This window comes from Falco biarmicus, chromosome Z, assembly GCF_023638135.1.
Source record: "Falco biarmicus isolate bFalBia1 chromosome Z, bFalBia1.pri, whole genome shotgun sequence".
NCBI classification, from domain to species: Eukaryota; Metazoa; Chordata; class Aves; order Falconiformes; family Falconidae; genus Falco; species Falco biarmicus.
Window position 1 is genome coordinate 986,742 of NC_079311.1, and position 22,740 is coordinate 1,009,481.

General features: G+C 42.0%; 1 protein-coding gene across 1 annotated transcript; it reads right to left on the reverse strand.

The window, feature by feature from the left end:
* Positions 1–7,391: 7,391 nt before the first annotated feature.
* On the reverse strand, positions 7,392–9,718 carry LOC130142683 (calpastatin-like). Its single transcript, XM_056324991.1, has 5 exons — positions 9,651–9,718; positions 9,218–9,302; positions 8,412–8,459; positions 8,146–8,238; positions 7,392–7,583 (listed from the first exon to the last, which is right to left on the reverse strand). Exons 1-5 carry the CDS (start codon positions 9,716–9,718, stop codon positions 7,392–7,394), a joined length of 486 nt encoding a protein of 161 aa, XP_056180966.1.
* Positions 9,719–22,740: the final 13,022 nt, after the last annotated feature.

A 22,740-nucleotide genomic window follows, 5' to 3' on the forward strand; every position in this document is an offset into this window, starting at 1 on the left:
TCCCCACATACATTCACTTTTTTGCAACAATGTCTGCCAGTCAGTTTCAAGGAAGGGCACACCAAACAAGAACTGGTTCAGTCAAAAAGTTCAAAACATAGCATGCTTTCTCTGAACGTGCCTCTGGGCTCATTCCCTTCATTCCCTCTTTCTTTTTTTTTCTTTTACATATACATATACGTATACTTATATATATATATATGCAACCAGAGACACTTTACCGTAACAGAGAAGCCCCTATTTACATCTCTGAGCCCGGACACAAACCGCAGCTGTATGCGCCACCAGGCTCAGGGCAGAAATCATTCATGCAGTTACATAGCTGTATATCACTACAAGCGTGCAGACACCTATTAAACACTAGACAACCATGTTTATCTTTCCTAGTCTCCTTCACAATGCCTAGCTCCTGTTTTTTGCTTGTTAACTGTGATGAGGCAAAGGCTGTGTGTAGCTGGGTTATCATGACCTGATTAATGTTGCAATCAACTAAACACTGAATACAGGAAAAAAGGCATGGGAGACATAAGGCAAACATCAATAAGGTGGTTAAAGATAATTATAATAAATCCTGTAATACTTTTGACTCATGGCCCAAAGTTTCCCAGCCGTGAGAAGAGACCAAAGGCATCCCCCCCCTGGCTCTGCTGCCAATCTTTGTTTAAGGCTTTTAAGTTTTGTATACTTTTGTGAATTAATTCAGAGTGGTCACTCAGATTCACATAACGCATCCTATGAAAGTCTTCACACTTGTGTCCCTGTGCTAATAATAAAAATCAATAGCAACTGGGTTCTGTAGCAACATATGATGGACAGAATCAACATCTGTCAATAAGCCAGAGAAAAAAAAATAATAGCCTTTGTAGTATTACTTTGTTTAGCAAGCTAGCAGCCTAATTTACTAAGCAAATTAAGAGCGTGTACTATTCTTACAGAAGAGATTAGAGAAGCAAAAATGTGTTACGCTGCATTCCAGAACTCAGCCTGAGAGTTACAGTCTGCTGTGAGTTCTGCGTTATACTTATATATAAACATGTTGGGGTTGCGATTGTGAAAGTTGCCCGTTTACGATTTTCATTGGCATTATCACAGCTAGTTGTTTTAAAAGCAACCCTTGAGCTTCCACATGCTCAACTTATTGCAAAATATTCTGAAGCCAATCAATAAAGTTAGTATTAAAGTTAGTGACTCTCTAGGACCCTGCAAGACTGTGGCGAACGACTCACTAGAGGCTCGCCCAAACTCCCGCATCCGGACTGCCTTAATAGCCATCTCCTTCATTTGAAAATCGTTCTCCCTGGGATACCTTGCCTGAGTCACAGAATCAGCACAATTATTTTCTCCAGCCAACAGCTCATAGTTAACAGCAATTCCCCGATTAAGGTTTTCAATCAAGGCCACTACACATAGCCCACAAAAATCAGATAACCACATCATATACTGTATCAGTTAGTACCATACAAAGCAATAACTTCCAGTCACGCAGTGTGAGTGTATAAGGCTCTGCCATCACTTTACGAAGGGACAAATAACAAATGTATTATGAATCCTCCCTTCCCGCACTGCTTTGCTTAACTCTTTAACAGCCTCGTATCGCACAGGCTGCCACTCTGCAGGTTGATTTGTCTGACAAAATACTGAACATGCCATAGCGACTCCCAAAACCCCTCACTTAAGTGTTTCCCACTTGCATTCCTGCCACCGATCCCTCAGACCCCCTTTCACCCTCCCCGAAAATACAGTCAATGCATCGAGAGAGGTGGGCGGCAGGGGGGGGGGGGCGGGAAAGGTCTAGCTCCTTTTCTGAATCTATAGGACCTGGATCAAAAGGTTTATCAGTGTCAATGGAATCATTGTCCAAGTTGTCCTGTTCCCGTGCTTGGTCCTGTGTTGTGAGGGTCGCTGCAATCAGTGACAGAAGCTTTGGGGGCAGAGGAGGTGTGGACAGAATCGCCATCGTTGACAGTGTGCTGAGAAGAGTCGCGCTGTCGGTGGAATTTACAGCCTCCTCCAGTTCAGCGCTTACACTGTTTGTGGAATTTACAGCTTCCTCTGGTTTAGCACCGTTAGCAGAATTAGTCCACACTTGGTGAAGAGTAGTCAGAATTTGCCACCAAGGTGCTAAATGCATTCCCGACACGGAGTTCCCCTCCGCGGCAGCGTCATACAATTGGCTGCTGTCTGTACACACTTTCATTTCTTTCAAAGTCTCTAAAGTTTCTTGGCTGCTCACCTGTCTCGATGCATACAGGTGTTATCCTCGGGGTTTAGGTTGTCTGCCTGGCCCACCCAGCAAGACGATCGTTCAGCCAAGACGTCTCCTCCGGAACGCAGCCCTCTTCCACGAGCTGTCTTTTTATCGACCAGTTCTGTCCTTATTCTTCCAAGGCTTCGGGACACCACCATAGGGGTCACCATTTGAGGAGATTGAGGCACCGACTCCCGGATCTGACCAGAAGACCCTTTATGAGTCCATATACGTCTCTCATAGGGGAAGACGCATGTTTCATAGGGGATTTTGCATGTTTCCCACAGCTCACCTCTCAATTCCAGAGGGACTTCTTGCCGGCTCCTGCTTCCTTTCAGCAGCTCATTCAATGTTCTGTGGGACTCGCAGCCTGCCGCTCAGCCTGGCAGTTCATAAACCCATCATGTCGGGGTCACCAGTTTGCTGCGATGGAGAAACGGGACGCAGCTTGATGCAAGCAAGATGTCGATTTATTGTACACAATCACGAGTTGCTATATGTTTTCAGAAGCTGCGCGCTTTAAACAGATTGGTTCTTTAAGCTAAGCATTACATACTAGGCAATCCCTAATTGGTTAACTACAAACAAAGGACACTTTAAGTAAGTTTTTACAGTCATCAATTAACAGCAACCTGTTACTTTTCCTTGGCGCCATCTGTTCCTCATCTCCTTGGCATGACTCACCCTGTTGGTTGTTACCTATTCACCCTCCTTGTCCTCCCAGGGTTTGTGGCCTACAAGCTCGAGCACGTTCCTTTCAGCTAACTGATTGGTACTTATGGTCCTGATTTCCAGGCCCCCTCCTGCACCTTTCGTGCCTAGGAACACTGACGTTCAAAGTCATTCCAAGTGGTGTGTCTAACAGCATCCCTAACCATGTCTTGGTTCAGTTAAAAGACAAGTCACCAAAACTCAGCTTTAATAGCACTAGCATGAGTTGTCTTTGAGGTAGTTCAGAGAATAAGAAGGAAGAAAATTCACCCAGTGAAGTCAATGTTTATTTTGTTTTCTGCTTCTCAGATTTGCTGCTGGAGGACTGTCCCTTCCTCTAAAGAGCAAGAGAAGCAAGAGATAATAAGAAACTGTGAACTAAGCTAAAATCTGAAATAAAACAGTGACAGATACTCCTCAGAAGTCACAGTTCAGACATAAATATGATCTGCAATTGAAATACAGAAAGTTTAGCAACAGTATTTGTAACTTCTGTTGTGTATATATATTTTCATTTCTCCACCATCACTTACTTTGTTTCAGGTAAAGAGGGCTGTGGCTGACCTCTTTCATACCTATTTCTCAATGTCCTTTTACCTGTGCTAGTGATCCAGTCACAACTCAAACATTAATGAAAAAATCCTTCAAGAGAAGAGTTAAAAGATGCACACCCCCAGTTTTAGATTAAAAAATCTTAGGACAGTTCTGGTGTTAACACAAAAGGCATGTATGGCAATTTCATAATGAAGAGATATCCCATCAATTGAAACACGAAACACAAAATTTCCAGACCAGATGTCACCTTCTGATCCAGGCATCTACCTGGATGTATCCTGTGAGAAAACAATGTGATGGGGAAGTTTCATCCTTGCCTAAAGCCATTTTCTGGATTTCTGGATTATAAAAGCCAAACAAACTTTTCTTTTTTTTACAAATAGAAACTGCCTTCCTTTTCCCACCAGATTCATTCTGCATACTTATTTATGAATGTATGTAGGTTTTCATTCCATTTTTAAAATAGATTATAATGACTTGAGAACCAAATGTGTGGTTGAAGGAATATAGTCGAATCACTTTTAGAACGCTGTTACTTAAAACTGTCAAGCAAAGAGAAGTGATGGGGATCCCGAGGCTGCTGTAGGCATATGAAATGTGACTCTTAGGTCAGCAAATACAGGAAGGAGAAGCCTGTAGAGCATGCACTGAGCCCCGCACAGAAGACCACACTCTCTCTGAAAGCAACATATTTCAGCTGCCATTTACTGAAAATTTCCCTTGAAATAGACTGATGCTCTTCTCCTATGTACGTGCTTACAAAAATGGATCAAGTTCAACCTATTGATGCAACATTCTCCCCGAAGTAATACCATGTAATATGAAACCAAAATGCGGTTCCCCATCTTCCATGTTTACAGCGTTTGGTTACCATGACTATCCGTATTATAATATGTAATGTACACATTTACTAAGTTAAACATATATATTAACTGCAGCATCACAACATAAATATAAGTTATGTCAACTTTCATTTCTGCTTTACAACAGTATGACTAGAAGGAACCATTCCATACTTCCACATCGAACCTCATCCATGCACTTTTTTTAACATGCATTTTTTTAACACAAAACCTATGTTCCTGCAATGTCTTCCTTGTGAAGGTCATTACCTTTAGCAGAACCTAGGGCACCTATCTACCTCACACCTGGACTGATCAAGATGGGCCTACACGTCTCATCATGCTTAGAAGCCAAAGTCAGGTTCAAATCCAACACAACTAGAAGGCAGAGCACCACAAGCTCCTGAAAACTCTATCAAGGAGGGAACCTTTCCTTCTGCTATGTTCATCTTTCAATTTAAGCTGTTTTGATTACTGGCAAACACACCAGACCCATGCTGAACAAAACACTTGGTTTAGCTGCAAGTAGGTTTTAAGGCATATTGCTGAAGAATATTTTTGTATTTGTCAATGCAGACATTTTTAAGGATGTCTTCTTTTTTTTTTTTTTTTTTTTTAGTATTTTGAATATTAAAAGGCATTTTCTGTGCCTGTGTACAAAACCATACATGAAGAAAGCTAGGCTCCTCCAGCTCCAATGAAGCACAGGAGTTGCTGAGGTCTTGCACATCAGGATTCACCCCCTTGCTACGGCACTACCCAGGCTATACAAATCTGTTTTGAAGGCAGACAACAACCTCCACACAAGAGCCTGGTCTGAGATTAGAATCTCCTTCTAGATTCCAGCCTACATTTATCCATGGGCAGCTTCTGGTCATTTTTTCCCCCAGTTATGTCCTTTACCTGAAGTATCTCAGTTGCCAATTTACTATTACTACTACTATTATGCAGAAATGTGTCTTATTTTCTATTAGCAGAAAAGTCTTCATGCAATTATATGAAGAAAGACTGAATGCTGACAAAACAAGCAGAAACAGGCAAGTTAAAAATGGGACTGATGAACACGTTCATCAATGAACTTGGCATTTGTGGGGTTAAAAAAATCAAAGTTTGACAAAAAGAAGGCCACAAAATTAATTTTAGAAACAAAGGCCAGAGAAGACACCTGCAAAATAGTTAGAATTACTTGATTTCAATGTCTTTTACTGATATTATTCTAAATATTTTGCAGGTGTCTTCTCTTTGTAATTTTGTAAATTTCCTGTAATATTTCAACACTCACATCGAAGTGAATTAATTAAGATACAAATTCAACATTTTTCACAAAACACACAAGCAATACATCTGATTGAAGAGTGGTTGATATGTTATGTAGGACAACTTAAAGAGTATAGGTTTTTTTTTCTAGTAACCATAGCAATATATTTTATATATATATATATATACACACACATTTAAATACAGAAAGCCATATACTTCTGCAAGTATGTAAGTGGTATTGCAGTATACCATTAAAAAATCTGAAAACAAACTTCTTAAGATTTTTATCTTCATACTATGTACTGTTTTTTGTTAATTCATATCAGTTTTATTCAAAAACGGATTAGAAAAAAAGCCCTTAAAACCAACTGAAACCCAGCACAGAGCTTCAAATCCCGCTTTCAAACCAGTCTGGAAACACTAGATGGAGCTCCCGCTGCACAGATCAACATGGAGAAAACCTCATAAATCTCGAAGTTAAATATCTCAAGAGATTGTGGGGAGGTTTTTTGCTTGGTTTATTTTTTTTTTATCCCCAGACTGCACAAGCCTCAGAATGTGTTTTGTTACCTTTACTTTTTCAACAACCGGTTTGTTATCATCAGGGTCAGGTTCCCTCTGTCCTAGGGAGTAAGACAGGAGATCCAGGGCTTCATCCATCTCCTTTCCGCCCAAACAAAGTATAAACACATTCATTAAAGCAAATCGTCACTAAAAATAATATAATTCATCAAACCAATATAAGTATTGGCTAATGAACTGCCAACTTCAGTTAACAATGAACCATCAGCTCTCCCTTTGTAATTACAATGCTATGTGACAGCCAGGGGGAAAGAATTACAGACTGTTTAGACCTACAGAAAACATAATTTCACGAAGGGTCTATGGAATGTATTTTAATGGCTTTCTTTTGTTACACAAAAGATTAACTGATCTAATGTGAACAGTTCTATGAAATTACTGGGGTTTGGTAATTGCTATTCATTTTGCAAATATCACTATCACTGCAGATTAGCTGCTAAGGAAGTGTCAATCTGAAAACAAACTTCTTAAGATTTTAGCTTCATACTATGTACGGTTTTTTGTTAATTCATATCAGTTTTATTCAAAAACGGATTAGAAAAAGAGCCCTTAAAACCAACTGAAACCCAGCACAGAGCTTCAAATCCCGCTTTCAAACCAGTCTGGGAACACTAGATGGAGCTCCCGCTGCACAGATCAACATGGAGAAACAGGCCAGGCAGCATCACCACTGAACCCCAGGAAGGGAAGTTCTGGTATTAAAAGGAGGTCTTGGCACTGCCTCTCACTCCATTAACCCTAAACTCCTTTTACAAGCTTAACAGATGACTTTGGCGCTATGGTAATGACTACACTGTTGTTACTTCAAATGTTCTCATTACATAACCAGGGCAAGAAAAGTGTGGTTTGGCTAAGGGCCCAAACCTAAAAATGAAAACACCTGCACGCAGGTAACCCACACCGACCCACAGAAGGGAAATGCACACGTGCTCTGATGTCCCCAGGAACTCTGGAGGAGTCAGCACAGGACGGGGCACATCCTTTCCCAAGTGCAGGTGAGGAGGTGTCGAAGGCAGGCTGGACCTTGGCAGTGAGCGGAGCTCTGGCAAGACAGGCAGTGGAACATGAAGGGTCTGGAAACTCACTTTTTTTCCCCCAGAAGAAACATTTTCTTCCCCCCCCCCCCCCTTCCCCCCCCCCCCCCCCCCCCCAACAGCTAGTATTAGCAATGAATTATTTAACTCTGCAACAGCCTATGTTGCTAAAACTGTCTGGATCATGCTCCGGTCCGTCCCCATTAGCCAGTTCTTAGTTTGAGATAAGGATCCACAGAAGCGGTTGCTTACTGAGGTAGAGGCTAGAGGAGCTGCTGAGCGCACTGAAGGAACTGTAGCAGCAGCGATAAGATCCAAGGAATCTGCAGGCGTTTCATCTTTCTTGATTTTCTGAAACAAGACACAGCCTCATTACTAACCAAGGACTGAGAGAAAGATATACATCAAATTCCATGCATCTAAAATGCAATGCCCACACAGTTTATTTCTAGGACTTTCATTTTTCTTAGAAGCTCTACTTAGTTCAGATTAAAACCTCTTCGTGGGAAGCACTATGAAACTGTTTTGCACCTCAGTTTGTTCAACTTCAATCTTCCATCTCAACTACGGGGTTAAACCCTGGCATAGCTTTAGTCAGAGACAGGTTTAATGTGCCTTCAGAGGAGCTAAATTTCACCAAGCCCATCTATATTCCCAAGTAACACTTGTAAAATTATCAACTGCACAGCATTACTTATGCAAGCAACTGATAAAAAGATAGAGCAGCTAACTTAACTAATTTTTTTTCTTATTATTAGTCCCACCCTATTAGTTTATTGAAAAAAATATTTCAAAATTTTAGTTACTGAATTCTACTTTTAAAAGTTTGCATAAACTTTAAATGAAACAAAATATCAAGATTATTGAAGCAATTTGAAAATAAAACAAATTTTCAGAAATCAAATATACACACCTTCAATACAGTCGGTGTACGCAATGGTGAAGATGGTGGAGAACAGGAAAATCCTTCTGTCAAACCCAGTAAAAGATCATCTTCACTCACAGGCTATCACTAAAAAGAAAAAAAAAAAAAAAGAGGCTTTTAAGCCTTTTCATACACTAAGAATTGATCAGATAACACAATCTATCTCCACTTTTAAACTGAAGACTGGGAAACATTACTGACATTAGGGTAAGTAATTAATGAATGAACATTTATCTGAATATTCACGTTTTTACCTGGGGCTTTTCTTCTGGTTTTGGTAAGAGTGGTTTTCCATCTTTATCCTATAAAGAAAAATCCCCTTATATTAAACCGAGTACTCCTTAAATGACCACACAACACGAGAGCACTCTGAGAGCATTCACTGAATGACAGATAGGACAACACAAGAGAATGATCTATCTAGTAACCGCTAGCATCTACTGCTGTTACTCAAGGTGCCACTCAAAAAAAAAATTTAAAATACTATAATTTAAAAACATCTGAGTGCTGAAAATGGATTCATTGTGGGATCCTGAGCTTCCTTGCTTCATGTTCCAATCTCCATGGAAATAACATAATAAATAAAAGTTCCCAGCTTCCAGATTGTTAGCAGTAGTCCTGGATGCAAAGTCCGGAAAGGTTGTATCTTTTCACAATGGCAAGTGTTGTGCAAGTCTTGGCTATACCTTAGCAACCCGTTTATGTCAAATGAGTTGTGTGGTGATGTCTGTGAAAACACCACCTTGAAGCATTGGGGGTTTTTAACAGCTTTGACCAATTACAATTCATTAAATTCTAAAATACTAAAAGCTAATGAGAGATTCCAGTGCACTAATCTCAGCCAAAATTATTCATGTGTAGGTACTTACATCTAAGCCACTTCTGTGCCTACGTATGCATCTAACGATAGATGACAAATACTCAGAAACTACAACCAGAATGTTTATATACTATAAAAATGGGTGAACTAAACATCAATGTCTCAAAATGAAATGGCATTTCAGTTTCATCCACATATTCTGAAGAATGAAAGTAAGACTAAGCACATTAAATAAATTACTTTTTCTTCTGTTAATCTGTAATCTGGAGGAATTGTTTCTACATCTTCACCCAGTTTTTTTGCGTTGTTCCTGTTTGTTTGTCTCCTATGCAGGCAAAATAAAAACAGTATTAAGACAAACAAATAACTACATCCCAACAGAAATGCATATGAGCAAGCTTTCAAAGTCTTCATTCTCCTCATTCAAATTAGTCTTTCTGGTCCAATCCAACTACCAGACAAAAATTTCATTAAAATCAAATGAGAGTCTTTTCTCTTGAGAAGGAGGGTTGGAAGGGACCTCTGGAGATCACCCCGCCCAACCCCCTGCTAAAGCAGGTCCACCTAGAGCAGGTTGCACAGAATCGCATCCAGGCAGGTTCTGAATGTCTCCAGAGAAGGAGACCCAACCAACCCTCTGGGCAGCCTGTGCCAGGGCCATGTCACCCTCAACGTAAAGATGTTTTTCCTCACATTTGGATGAAACTCGCTGGGTTCCAGTTTGTGCCCGTTGACCCTCATGCTGTCACTGGGCACCACTGAAAAAGAGCCTGGCCCCATCCTTTTGACACATGCCCTTAAGATATTTGCAGTCATGGATACGATCCCCTCTCAGCCTTCTCTTCTCCAGCTACACAGGCCCAGCTCTCTCAGCCTGTCCTCAGCAGGGAGATGCTCTGACCCCTCATCAGCTTCCTACCCCTCTGCTGGACCTTCTCCAGTAGGTCCCTGTCTCGCTTGAACTGGGCAGCCCAGAACTGGGCACAGTACTCACATTAGAATTAAGTGTTCTGTATTTCTTCTCTCAGCTGCTTACTTTGCATTGTAACACGCTGCTATTTCATACGCTTTTCATCCCCCAGGCAGGCACAGGTGAATCCTGCCTGCAAGTATCACTGAGCAAAGGTTTCTGAAAGCTAAACCAAAAAATTATTTACTGCTTTCTATACAACTCTATTCGCACACTGTTTTGCAAATCGGTTTCCTTACGCCACCAACTCCACCAAATAATGTGTCAAGAGGTCTGCACTGATCCCAGGATATGACGACTTTTCAGTAGGGAGCTACTGTGGAAGTTTTCTTTTGGCAGCCTCCCCGAGTTCCCTGCAGACCCTTGCACCCAGCATCTAGACGCGTACAGACAGGAATGAATATTCCTTAAGGAAGTAAAAGGTATTAGCCAATTACGGGAGCATTAGGCAAGTTGCTGCATTCACAATCAGTTAAATTTGTGCCTCTTCTTCTGAGTGCTGGGAGGTGTGTGGAGGGCTTGATAATAAATGTGAGGCTCTTTCAAGGCAACTACTACAAATAAAAAAACTTGCAGCAGCAGAATACTTTCAAGGAGAACCTATACCTACCTGATACAAGAAGTGAGATGTCAGAAACTGACACAGCAAATTATGACAAATTGAGAGTCAGAGGATGAAATGAGTGATGAAATTAGTAAATATCCTCCATTAGCTTGCCTATTTAGGAAGGATACACCTCGGTAAAAAATAAACTGCCAAACCACAGTAATGTAAAAACGTGAATGCCTGTGCCAGAGATGTGTGTCACCTTACACCAGATTAGACACATGAACAATAAGTAGGGGAGAAGCAGATTAGCAGAACAGGGAGAGAAAGCAGCTCTAATTTCCCTTTTTGACGTGGTAAAAAAAAAAAATAATCGAAGGCACATATTGCTTATGATAGCAGGTGAAAACCATATTGTAATACAAACAGACATGCACTGCAAAAGCAAAACCTAGCCACAAATAATTAAGTCATCTAATTACTTTTTAAAAAAAAAAATATTTTGGATGACACTCCTTTGCAGCACTTTGACCTTCCAAGGGAAAAAAGCAATTAGAGTAGAGCTGAAGGGAAAAGTTGATTCTGATTTTCTGACAAAGGGCTTTCCAAAGCCCTTAGCTGTTACCCAAGCATCTTTCTGATGCCACCAGTGGTGGATGCTACCTGTCTGTGAGTTACCTGTGGTGAGCAGAAGTTTGAATGAGGATTAATCAGAACAGTAATGTGCCTTGAAGGAGGATCTTTTGAAGGAAATTGCCCATGAAAGAGAGAAGTAGAACAAACAGGGAGCAATGGGAAACAGGCAGGGCAGGTCATATGCAGTTACTTCCTAGCCTCAGGTCTGTGTTTTTATAAAACCAGACATGCTTTTGCTTATTTGCAGAAAATGTGTGGAGAAAAGCAAAAGCCTTTGCTTGACTGCAGGTTGGGGAAATTGCCTGTGAAGGTAATTCTTAGTATTTTAGCCATTACTGGCCAAGTGGATGAAGGAGAGTCCTGTGGCGAGGCTACAGCAGTAGGCAAAGGGATCTTTGTTCTCTGGCTAGATCTAGTCAAACAAGTTGTTGCAGTCTTCCCCACTACCTTACACCTCCCAGTGACTCGGTCTCTTAGAGGAGAACAGTATTAACAGCGAAGAGTGGGTGAGATTTACATAGCGTCATTGTAGTACACTCAGCCCATATTGTAGGAAACAACAGCATTCCAGGCTGTGGCTGTACTGCCACTTAGCTGGGGGTTTGACTCAGTGTCTCAGCTCCACTCCACTCCTTACACTTTGCTTTAGCAGAGTCTAGCCCAGGCAGCTGCCTTCAGGCCTGAGGTTTGCCTGCGTATCAGCTGCACAGAGAGGGTGAAGGCATGGCTGCTGATAGTCGGTCCAAGGGTTTCATTTCAAATGCTCCTCTCACAATGAGTTGTGGAGGAATGAGCTTCTATCAAGCCAAATACGTTAAACTTTAGAAAGCGCGGAGGGGTCTTTGAAATGGAAGTCCCACTCACCTGGCAAAGGAGTGTTGTTATTTCCACATTGCTGTTTGATGAGTGTCTATAAAAATTCAGAAACAGTTGTGGTCCTGCTTTGGAAGGGAAGAAGATGCAGGAAGGACAGGGTTGCACAGTGGCATGCCATGTTTGTAGTCATTTAATGAAGAGCGTGGCTACCACATCGGGTTGCTAACAGAGGATCATGTTCACCTTCTGATGGCTTGGGCATAGCTCTACAAATGGGAGCAGAGTGCCTTGGATAGCAGGTGTGTTTTGTACTAGCAGGTTACGCAAAGTTCCCATGGACAGAGCTCTAGGAAAGTATCCCATCACTGACAGCTAATGACAGCCCTCTGGTCCTGTGCTGGGCTTTGTAACATAAGCGAGCGGTGGGGCTGAGGCTGCCCATCCACTAGGGCAACGTGGTGATTCCTCAGGAGTAATAGTGCTGATTCAGCCTGGTCTTAAAAACAGGAAGGTGTGTTGTGGGGTGATGCTGTGCTTTTGAAGCATGCATATGCAGAGACTATGTGGTGTTTCCATGGTCAAAAGGGGCAGAAGATTGCATATCCTTTGTTTCGAATCTTCCTGACATCCAGTGCAGCATCTGCATTAAATTCTTGACTCGTTGAACTGGGTCTGACAGCCTATGATTTAATTTCGCTGCAGACTGAATATTGACAGCCTGGAGGCGTTACTTGCTGCTGACACCTTGATAGATGTTTATGGCTTGATGTGTAGAATGTGGCATCGGCTGCCTTCCTTAACATTACTTTGAAAACAGAAAATAAACTGTTGTGAAGAAGATTATGGTGAACAAGCATACCACTGTGAACGTTGCCACATTGTACTAAGTAGATATGGAAACTGTAATGCTTTCTGTGATACATATAATTATTTTTTATGCCTTTCAAAGCTTTTGAGGAACAGATATCCTGCTGAGATTAAGCCATTAGCACAAAATACAGAACAAAATACCTTGCTCTGTTTTTCTTTTTGCAGTATTGAAAGTTAATCAGGCACCTTTGCATAGCATTGGGAAAAAAAAAAAAAAATCTCAGATGCATTTTGCTGGATTAAAGAGCAAATCCAACCCTTGGCATGAACACGTGGACTCATAGTATAAATTAGCATTCCGCTAACTGCAGTGGTGTTATGCAGATGGTTAATATAATGTCAAACACAGCCAAGGGTTGAGGGATCAAATTCCCATGGGAGGAATGACAAGGAAATAAACAACCCTCAAGTAAAGTGTCTTGTCTTGAGAGCTGTTCTCCAGCCTGTACAAAGAGGAGAATGATAATTTTATTTGGGTACTCAGATTTTCGCGTGTTCCTGGGAGTGTTGGAAAAGGTGTGTGACTGCTGCTTTGAAGACAAACTCTAATGAAGTTGCAGAGGAAGGAGAAGATCCATGCTCTGCCAGAAGGCAGCTCCCTTGATCTGGCACCAGCTGTCGCCTGTCTGACCAGATCTTGTCATCTTCAACGTCAGGTGTAATAAAGAAGTCATACTGGAAAGCGTGAACATTTTCAAATAAAAGCTGAAGTTTAAAATTTTGTTGTGCAAGGAGCAACATGCAAGAGTATCAGTCTCCAAACGTGATCCGTAACTGCTAAGCTCGCTAGCTGAGGGGTAAGTCACTGCTATGGCTCACTCTTGTGAATGGCACAGGTGGTGCTGGTACAGGATATGAAGAAGGGGGCATAATCAGTGCCTAGTCTGTTGCTGATTGGCCGGGGTGTGGAGAAGAGATCAGAGAGACATCGCTTTCACTGTGGTAACCTTACACAGGCACAAGTTCTTTGGACCAGAATAAGTAATGAAAACAGAGCAAAACAGAGCCATAGAACCATAGAACTGTTTAGGTTGGAAAAGATCATCAAATCAAACTGTTAACCCAGCACGGCCAAGTCCATCACTAAGCCATGTTGCTAAGCACCGCATCTATGCCTTTTTTAAAGACCTCCAGGGATGGTGATTCCAGCACCTCCCTGGGCAGCCTGTTCCAATGCTTGACCACCTTTTCAGTGAAGAAAATTTTCTTAATATTTAATCTAAACCTGCCCTGGCATAATGTGAGGCCATTCCCTCTTGTCCTGCTGCTTTTTACTTGGGAGACAGGACTGACCCCCACCAGCCTACAACCTTCTTCCAGGTAGCTGTAGAGAGCAATAAGGTCCCCCCCGAGTCTCCTCCTCTCCAGACTAAACAAGCCCAGTTCCCTCAGCTGCTCCTCATGAGATTTGTTCTCTAGACCCTTCACCAGTTTCACTGCCCGGCTCTGGACACACTGCAGCACCTCTATGTCCCTCTTGAAGTGAGGGGCCCAAAACTGAACACAACATTCAAGATGCAGCCTCACCAGTGCCGAGTACAGGGGGATGATCACTGCCCTGGTCCTGCTGGCCACACCGTTTCAGACACAAGCCAGGATGCTCTTGGCTGCCTTAGCCACCTGGGCACACTGCTGGCTCATGCCCAGCCGGCCGTCACCCAGCACCCCCAGGTCCTTTTCCACCAAGCAGCTTTCTAACCACTCTCCCCCAAGCCCGTAGTGTTGCGTGGGGTTGTTGTGACCCAAGTGCAGGACCTGTCACTTCTCCTTGTTGAAATTCATACAATCAGCCTCAGCCCATAGGTCCAGCCGGCCCAGATCCCTCTGCAGAGCCTTGCTGCCCTCCAGCAGATCAACAGTCCTGCCCCAGCTTGGTGTCATCTGCAGACTTACTGAGGATGCACTGAATCCCCTCATCCAGATTGTTGATAAAGCTACTAAATAGGACCGACCCCCATACTGAGCCCTGGGGAACACCACTTGTGACTGGCCAACAGCTGGAGGTAACTCCATTTACTATCAATCGTTGGGCTCGGCTGTCCATCCAGCTTTTAACCCAGCGTGGAGTACACCCGTTCAAGTCCTGAGCAGCCAGTAGCTCCAGAAGAATGCTGTGGGAGATGGTGTCGAGGCCTTTACTAAGGTTCAGGTAGACAACTGTGGTGATGCAGGTTGAGGCAGACTGAAAAAACATTATGTCTGCATGGCTGGGTTCGGACAAAATGGCCTTTATTGTTTATACAAATTATTTATATACCTTAGACAGTACATGTGTCAGACCCTGACAGATGTTTGTGTTCTTCCTCTTGCTTGCTATTTGCTGTTGCTGTAGGTGCCCGTATGCTGCGGTTCTAAATTCCAGTTCTTCACACCCTGTTTACACACCTGACAATTTGTGGCTGTCTTAAAGGTACATGGCTAAGTCTTTGAAGTCAACTAACCTGTCTGCAGACCCGCTGCAGACCCCAACAGACAATATCCACAGACTTTCGCTCATCCACTAGCAGTGTCGTCTTGTCATAGAAGGAGATGAGTTTCTCCAAGCAGGACCTGCCTTTATGAACTCATGCTGACTGGGCCTGATCCCCTGATTGTCCTGCATGTGCTGCGTGGTGGCACTCAGGGTGATATGCTCCTTAACCTTCCCCGGCACCGAGGTCAGGCTGATGGTCCTGTAGTTTCCCAGATCCTCCTTCCTGCCCTTCTCGTGGATGAGCGTCACACTGGCTAACCTCCATGTTTCTGAGACCTCTCCAGTTTGCCAGGACTGCTGATAAATGATGGGGAGTGGCTTGGTGAGCCCCTCGACCAGCTCCCTCAGTACCCTGGGGTGGAGGCCATCTGGCCCCATAGACTTGTGAGTGTCTAATCGGAGGAGCAGGTCACTAACCATTTCCTCCTGGGCTGTGAGGATTGCATTCAGCTCCTAGTCTCTGTCTTCCAGCTCAGGGGGCTGAGTACCCTGAGGGTAACTGCTCTTGCTGTTAAAGACTGAGGGAAAGAAAGCATTAAGTACAGCAGCCTTTTCCTTACATGCCTTGTAACGAACTGGCACATGTACAGTTTGTTCCGCAGACTGCAGGGCACAAAACAGCTGGCAGAAGGGGCTTTTGCAAGACACATTTCAGCCCACAGCAGCTGATGCGAGAAGTGCTTGCCTAGTGGAGAAAAATGACAGAAAGATGCGCTTTGGGGTTCTGCACATAAAAGCCGATCCTGATTCAGTGCTTGAAAGATGTGAAACCCTTGCTTCTCTAGCTGTTCACAGGTTATTTTTCTTTTCCTAATCTTTTCCAAGGAGTTCACTGAGTGCCGTTTCTGTATGGCAGAGTCGCACAGTCAGTGGGGATTTCATAGGACACACTTTTCAAAAGCATTTGCTGTTGGCCTGACCTTGTCCTCACTGGCACCACTGAGAATTTTACCATTGACTTCCAAATAGGATGGAGTCTGGCTGCTGAAATTTTGCCAGTGGTTGCTTCTTTTGAAATCATCAGTGCCTCTATTTATATGTATCATTTGTTCATGAAAATGATTTTAGCACATCTCTGAAGATTTTAATTAGAATTCTGCACAACACTGAAGCAATTTTCTTCTTTCATGGATTAACTTATTATGTTGAGAAGATAAAAAGCTCATCCCTCAGCTTTAGTGTTGCTAAGTGCTCAAGCATCTTTCTTAAGGTGCCCTCAAGCAGACATTTCACTGGAATGAGGCTGTGGCAGAAAGATGCCCATTACTAGCAAAAATACTATCTTCAGAATGGAATATTTCCTCCATTTATGTTAAAGTTTCTCTCAGATTTCAAAGTTGGAGAAGCTGAAGCTTTTTGGTTAAAAGGAAATCCAAAGCTCGTGTTCAAAAGACAAGCATTTTTGCATCTTAGAGGTGTTCCCTTGTCCTGCACTCCTGTGAGTGTGTCTGTGATTCTGCCCTTTGAATCCAGCCGACTGACCCAGATGTTAGAGCTGTGATCAGAAATACTAAACCCGGGTGTGGATCCTGGCTTCCTGTGCAGTTAATCTTGCTCAAGCCAGGAAATATGGGTAGCATTTATGAGAGCTCTGTAAGTGTCCATGCTGTCCAAACCTGCCTATTCCACTTAGAACAGAAATTTGTGTGGTTCTTGAATGCTGTAAAGATTTAGGATTCCAGAAAAAAGATGTTTTCCTGTATTGACAACCAAATTAGACCCAAGATGATGGTCCAATTACTTCAGTGTCCAAATTTCTGGATACTTTTCTGGTGTATCAACTCGAAGTTTGAGAACCTCCATCATTACATTGCCTATAAAGGCCTTAATTACAGTATTCAATACAGGGTGTCCATAGTCGGGATTCAGTTAGCCAGTCAATTTTCTTTCCATAATCCCGTATGTCTTCCCACAGGTTTCCTAAATTCCTTTAGTCAGAGGCTATATAGGAGATTAATCAGCGGATCTACAACTCCTCTATTACTGTCTTCTATTATTGCTTAAGTCAAATATACATTTAAACCATGGATGCTTGAGAATTAAATTAATCGTGACTTAGGTATGGGAAAAGACCATTAATCAGCAGGCTTCCAGGGATCCTCTGATCATCCTCTCACTTTCTTCTTTCTTGCTGAAACATAGCTTGGCCATTTTATTAATTCAAAGATTTGCAAAACTAGGACACATTTACCTAGTTCTCATTGGAAATAACCTTTGATATCCTTATCCTGATTGGCCATCTAATAACTTCGTCATATGCAGAATTGTGTAACTCCTGTCCTCTCTCGGGGCGGCGGGGGGGGACACGACACACCAGTAACGCTGGGAAGGTATCGATCACAGAGTAAATTTGAGACTTCAGAAGCCAGGAAAATAAAATAATCTCATTTTCTTATACTTATGAGCTTTTTTTATTTTATCAGTCAATTAATTTGTAAAAACTATATGATCAGTGAACTGAGAAAAAAATCATAAAACATGGTTATTCATGCAATGCTGCTATTTCACATGTTTGGGTGATTAATATTTCAATTATTTGGTATTTTTTACTTAAAGAAAATACATGAAAATGATATATTAATTGAAGACATAAAAGGACATTAAAAAGCTGTGGTTTGAGCAGACTCTTTTCCTAGAACAGAACTGCAGTTTATAGCAATCCCTAGAAATAAAGTTAACAGCGGTGTTCCTTTTTTCTGCACACTTCCAAACCTCAGCAGAAGAATAGAGCTTTAGAGGCTTGTTACATTAAACTCATCTTCTGATTCTTTCTTTTTTTTTTTTCCACTGTGCTACAAAGGTATTCCAAGGTTTTGTGGATAATGATTACTCAGGGAAAGAAAGAAATATTTGAGGAAAACAATGGAGTAATTTATACTGTAGTGTCTTCCTTTTTGAGTTTTGAAGAAAATGAGAAGGAAATTGAAAGGACCCAGATAAAAAAATCCTGAAGAACTGAGTCAGAAAGATCAAGGAAGGCAATGCTGTTTCGGAGTGTAGGTGATGTGGTGTAATGCCAGCACGTTCCTGTCAAAATCTAATGGCTCCATTACCTGATTCTGCCCTTTACAGTAACATTATACCACCATTAAAGTGATATTCCTCAGCATGTTTGCCCTATTGCTATTTTCAAATACAGTGCACATTTATCAAACACTATCAAATATTCAAAGAAATAATTGAGCAATTTTGTTTTGCATGGCATTTGATTTCAGAACTCTTGGGGAGTCACTATATGTGCTATATCCACATTTTAGTAAATGAAGCTGTACCCTAGAGACTGCTAATGATACAACAGTGTGCAACCAAAGCAAATACGTACCTCTATAAAGCAAAGTATTTTTTAGGTACCTGATAGTGCTGCGCTTTTAAACTATATCTTTAATGGTGTCAATATTTGATAAGGTAATTGTCAGGCCTGTGCCACGAAGAAGGTACTTACATTTCCTTCCATTTTAGTCAATGTAGAAGATTTCCTTCAATATCCTATAAGATGAACATTTCAGAAGGTCAGCCTTGCAAGAAGGTACCCTTCAGTCACATCAATAGAAGCACAGCTGGCTGAGTACTTTTCACATTACTTTTCCAGAGGAGAATACTTGAGTCATTAAAACACAAGCTGATTGGGCATAAAGGGCCCTTTCAATAAGATTGCCATTACCAAAAAAAAAGTGTAAAAGCAAAGATTCCAGTTTAAAGAGCAGTGTTCAGAGTACGCAGAACAAACACTTATTTGGAGCTGAAACATGATCTATAGCAAGTACTGCAGATGAAATACATCAAGTCTTCAGGATTATTGAAACCAAGTATTTGTTGGCTCACTTTGATTTGAACAAGACTTTTGCTTTTCAAGCTTCTTTGAAGGTTTGAAATTTTGGCTTGTCAAAAATTCTTGCAGGTGGGGAAAATGTTTTCATTCCCCTTTTAAACAGTCTGTTCTGAATGCAAAGGAGAAAAACTTTTCTATGCATAGCTTTGAAAGCCTTTTGCTCATTTGTACCGCAGACACCATGTACAAGCTCTAACCTCGATGCATAGGGCACTAAGTGAACTTATTTCCAGTTTTCCTTCTGATAAAACAGTGCTTGACTGCCTGAGCTATTGAAGGGTCCCTATTAGCTATTACTGATGACAGAACCTAATTGATAAGATAGATACAAATACTGAAGTTGGCCTAATTGCCTCCAGCAAAATGCAGCGGTGCACATATTGGAACTTTCTAAAGTAACCTTCCTATAGACTATCCATAAGGATGCTTATGCTTCATTTTCCTTCATCTGCTGTTGATAACTGATGGTTTTCTATCATAAGGGGTCTTGCATGCCTGCAGGAAGTTGAATGCAGAAAATGATGCTATGAAAAACAAGATAAAGGACACCATTTTGTGTGTGGTTATTCTGGCAGTAAGTTTCAGAAATGCTTTTTGTTATTTTTAATATATTGTCAGGTGAAGCATGTCTTGATTGGGGAAAAAGAAAGTTTTCTTACAGTTTACCTTGCACAGATTGGATGAGAATCACAGCAGAGTGGTTCTTCTGGGTCTAATCCTCTTGACCATGCCCTTTTAAGTACTTCAGCTGCAAGGCTTCCTCACTGTGTGTTTTATTTTTCAGTCTGCCATGCCCACATACCAGCCTGGGTTGCTGATGGGCTTAAAGGTTTCTCTTGCCATGTAGCAATTGTTTCTTTCTTGTTTCAAAATTATACCTCCTAGGGTAGCTGGCTTTTGAGACTTCTTTTCTAGCTCCGCAGCAGCAGAAGGGGAAGAAAACATGCCCTGTTCTGATTTGTAGCATTCTGCCCTTGATGAATTGTGGTAGTGACCTGATTAATATCACTGCCTGCCTTGGGAAATCACCAGCCTCAACAGCATGACATTGTATTGGAACAGGCTTCTGAACTGCTGGAAAGTGCAGGGATGAGGGGAGACATTTCTGCCTTGACTTCCATTTCTAAGTTAATCTCTAGGTGTCCTGTACACAGGCAGATTTCTGGCTGATTTCCTGCAGTGGAGTGTGTGTAATTATTTGAGATCAGCCAGTTGTGGCGGTGCATTTCACCCCCTTCCCAGGGAGGTGCCACTCTATGACCTCAGGAGTCCCAGTTAGGCCTTGGTGTTTGAGTAAAGAGCTGGATGGTTAGGCGCCCCTTGATTGTACCAACAACACTTGCATGACTAAGGTGGGGAGCAGAATTCCCGTTGCCTGGCCAAGGTGGAAGCAAGAACCATAATCGGTCATCCCTTGACAGCCTTGGGACATTGTTGACCTGAACCATAGCCTGAGTGGAACGGTACCTTTGTCATTGACAATTGACCAACGCAGATCAAGGCCAGGATGGAAATTTATGGATGACCAAAGCAAATCATCTCCAAGCCTATAAAGAGTGGTCCAAGTCAGACCCTTTGAGCGGTCCTGGAGCACAGCAGGCTGCAGCCAGCACCTCCCTCCAAGTGGGATGGTGCTCAGACCTTGTGAACTCCCAAGGCTGCCGTACTAGGGGCACTGTTGCTGAAAGCTGACAACAGAGCCCGGGCTGATACTCCTGCTCCTCAAGGCTCAACCCTTCGCCAGTAAGAAATGCAAAGGCATTCATCGTGAGTATTTCACTGAACTCAAGTGGGACTATCAATAGGTAAACCTTTGTACATTTATACATGTATTTCTATACACCTATTCCTTTTTGTCTGTGTGCATGTGTCCGAGCGTTCAAATTGATTTAGATACCTCATAACCGATACTGTATTGCCATTTCAGATCTGTAATTAAATCATTGTTATAATTGAAACAAATCCTATTGAACTGCTCTGTAAATGTTAAATGAATTGATGATTAAGTGCTGTGACAATTTTGTGACCAACTTCAAACTGTGAATAAAATCTTACTCCCTGTATACCCTCTAGATACAACCCGTTGTCCAAGTCTGAGACTAGGATTCAATCTGGCCACACCTAAAATCTATAAAGAGTGTAGAAAGCCAGGGGGTCCATTCTGAACCTCATGACTTTCTTTTACTCTTTTGTCCTACCCTTTATACCTTTTCTATTAAACATAAACCGTTGACCAAGTCTGAGACTAAGATCAGATCTAGCTGCACTAAAACTCTATGGAAGCATTAAGAAAGCAAGGGGGTCCACTCTGAACCTTGTGACTCAATGATAGGGTCTCCTTTACCCTTTATGCCTTAAACCTCTGTATATATCATTTTGGGCTTAATTTGAACTGGATTTGATTTTTCTTTTAACTTGATTTTTAATTTGATTTCCCTTTGTGTGTTCTATCCGTGTAATAAGTAATATAGTGAAACTTGCCATCCAACTTTGTGAAGTCACACTCCCACAAACTCGGATTAAAACTATTTCACTCATACCTTTGATGGTGATTCTTTAAGCAACTTAACATAAGCCAAGCATTCGTGACACAAGTATATATGAAAATAAGGACTAAACCTGCAACATCTTAAAATTTGAGTCTTGCTCACAGCTCGCTGCCTCCATGGGGTGTTTTAATCACCTGCTTCACTATTTCTCCCCTCTCCCAAGTCAACAAAACAGAAAGGTAGTATATGTGTAAATAAAAGAGATTCTCAGATTTCCTTTCTGATTTTTTTGAATCGGCATCCTGTTTGTTAGCGTGCTTTCCACATTAGACTGAAAGTTAAGTTCTGCCTTGAATGTGAAGTTCTCCTCTGAACGAAGCAGTTAGAATTTGGAGGTGCTTCCTGGGACTGGCCTGAAAGGTAACACAAGTCAGGGCTGCAGCTGAGCTGTTACGAGTGCACCCCAGCAACTGGGCCCTGATGGGGCTGTGAAGAGGACCTTGCCTTATGTCCACTTCGGAACAAGAAGCAATCCCCACTCTTGGGTTGGATGGCTTCTTGTTGCCTTCCACAACAATTAATCATCAGGATCTCTTCCAGAGCTGAACAACTGGTCTTTCCCATAGCGTCCTTCTGTGTCAGGAAATAACCTGCCATAGTGATGGAGTCATCTTTATAAAAGATTTTAACAAAACAGGCATCTAGAGCTTACCTGTAAACTGTTCCAGTTAAAAGTGCTTACCAGTGATGAGTTAACTAAGCACGGCTTCTCTGGAGGTGTCTGGCAACAAGGAACTCTTTCTAGCAATACCGATGCTTTTTTGGTAGATCTTGAAGGTTGGCAGCTCCTTGAAAGGGGATTCAGTCTCTTTCTCTCCCTGAAATCCTTAGAACTAAGCCCAAGAGTCTGGAATTCCCCTTAGTGCTGAGATCGTCTTAATATCAATAAAATATCTTTTTGCAAGTGAAGGTATGAGATACCTGTGTGCTGTGTTTCCAGTAGGGGTTTTAGCAATTGCATTTTCATAGCCTGGCTTCTCACCATGGTTACTTTAGATGTTCCTGGTGAAGCAACTGGATAATCAGGCTAGTTCTCCAAAGATGGCAAAAAGACAATCAGAACAGATGGTCCG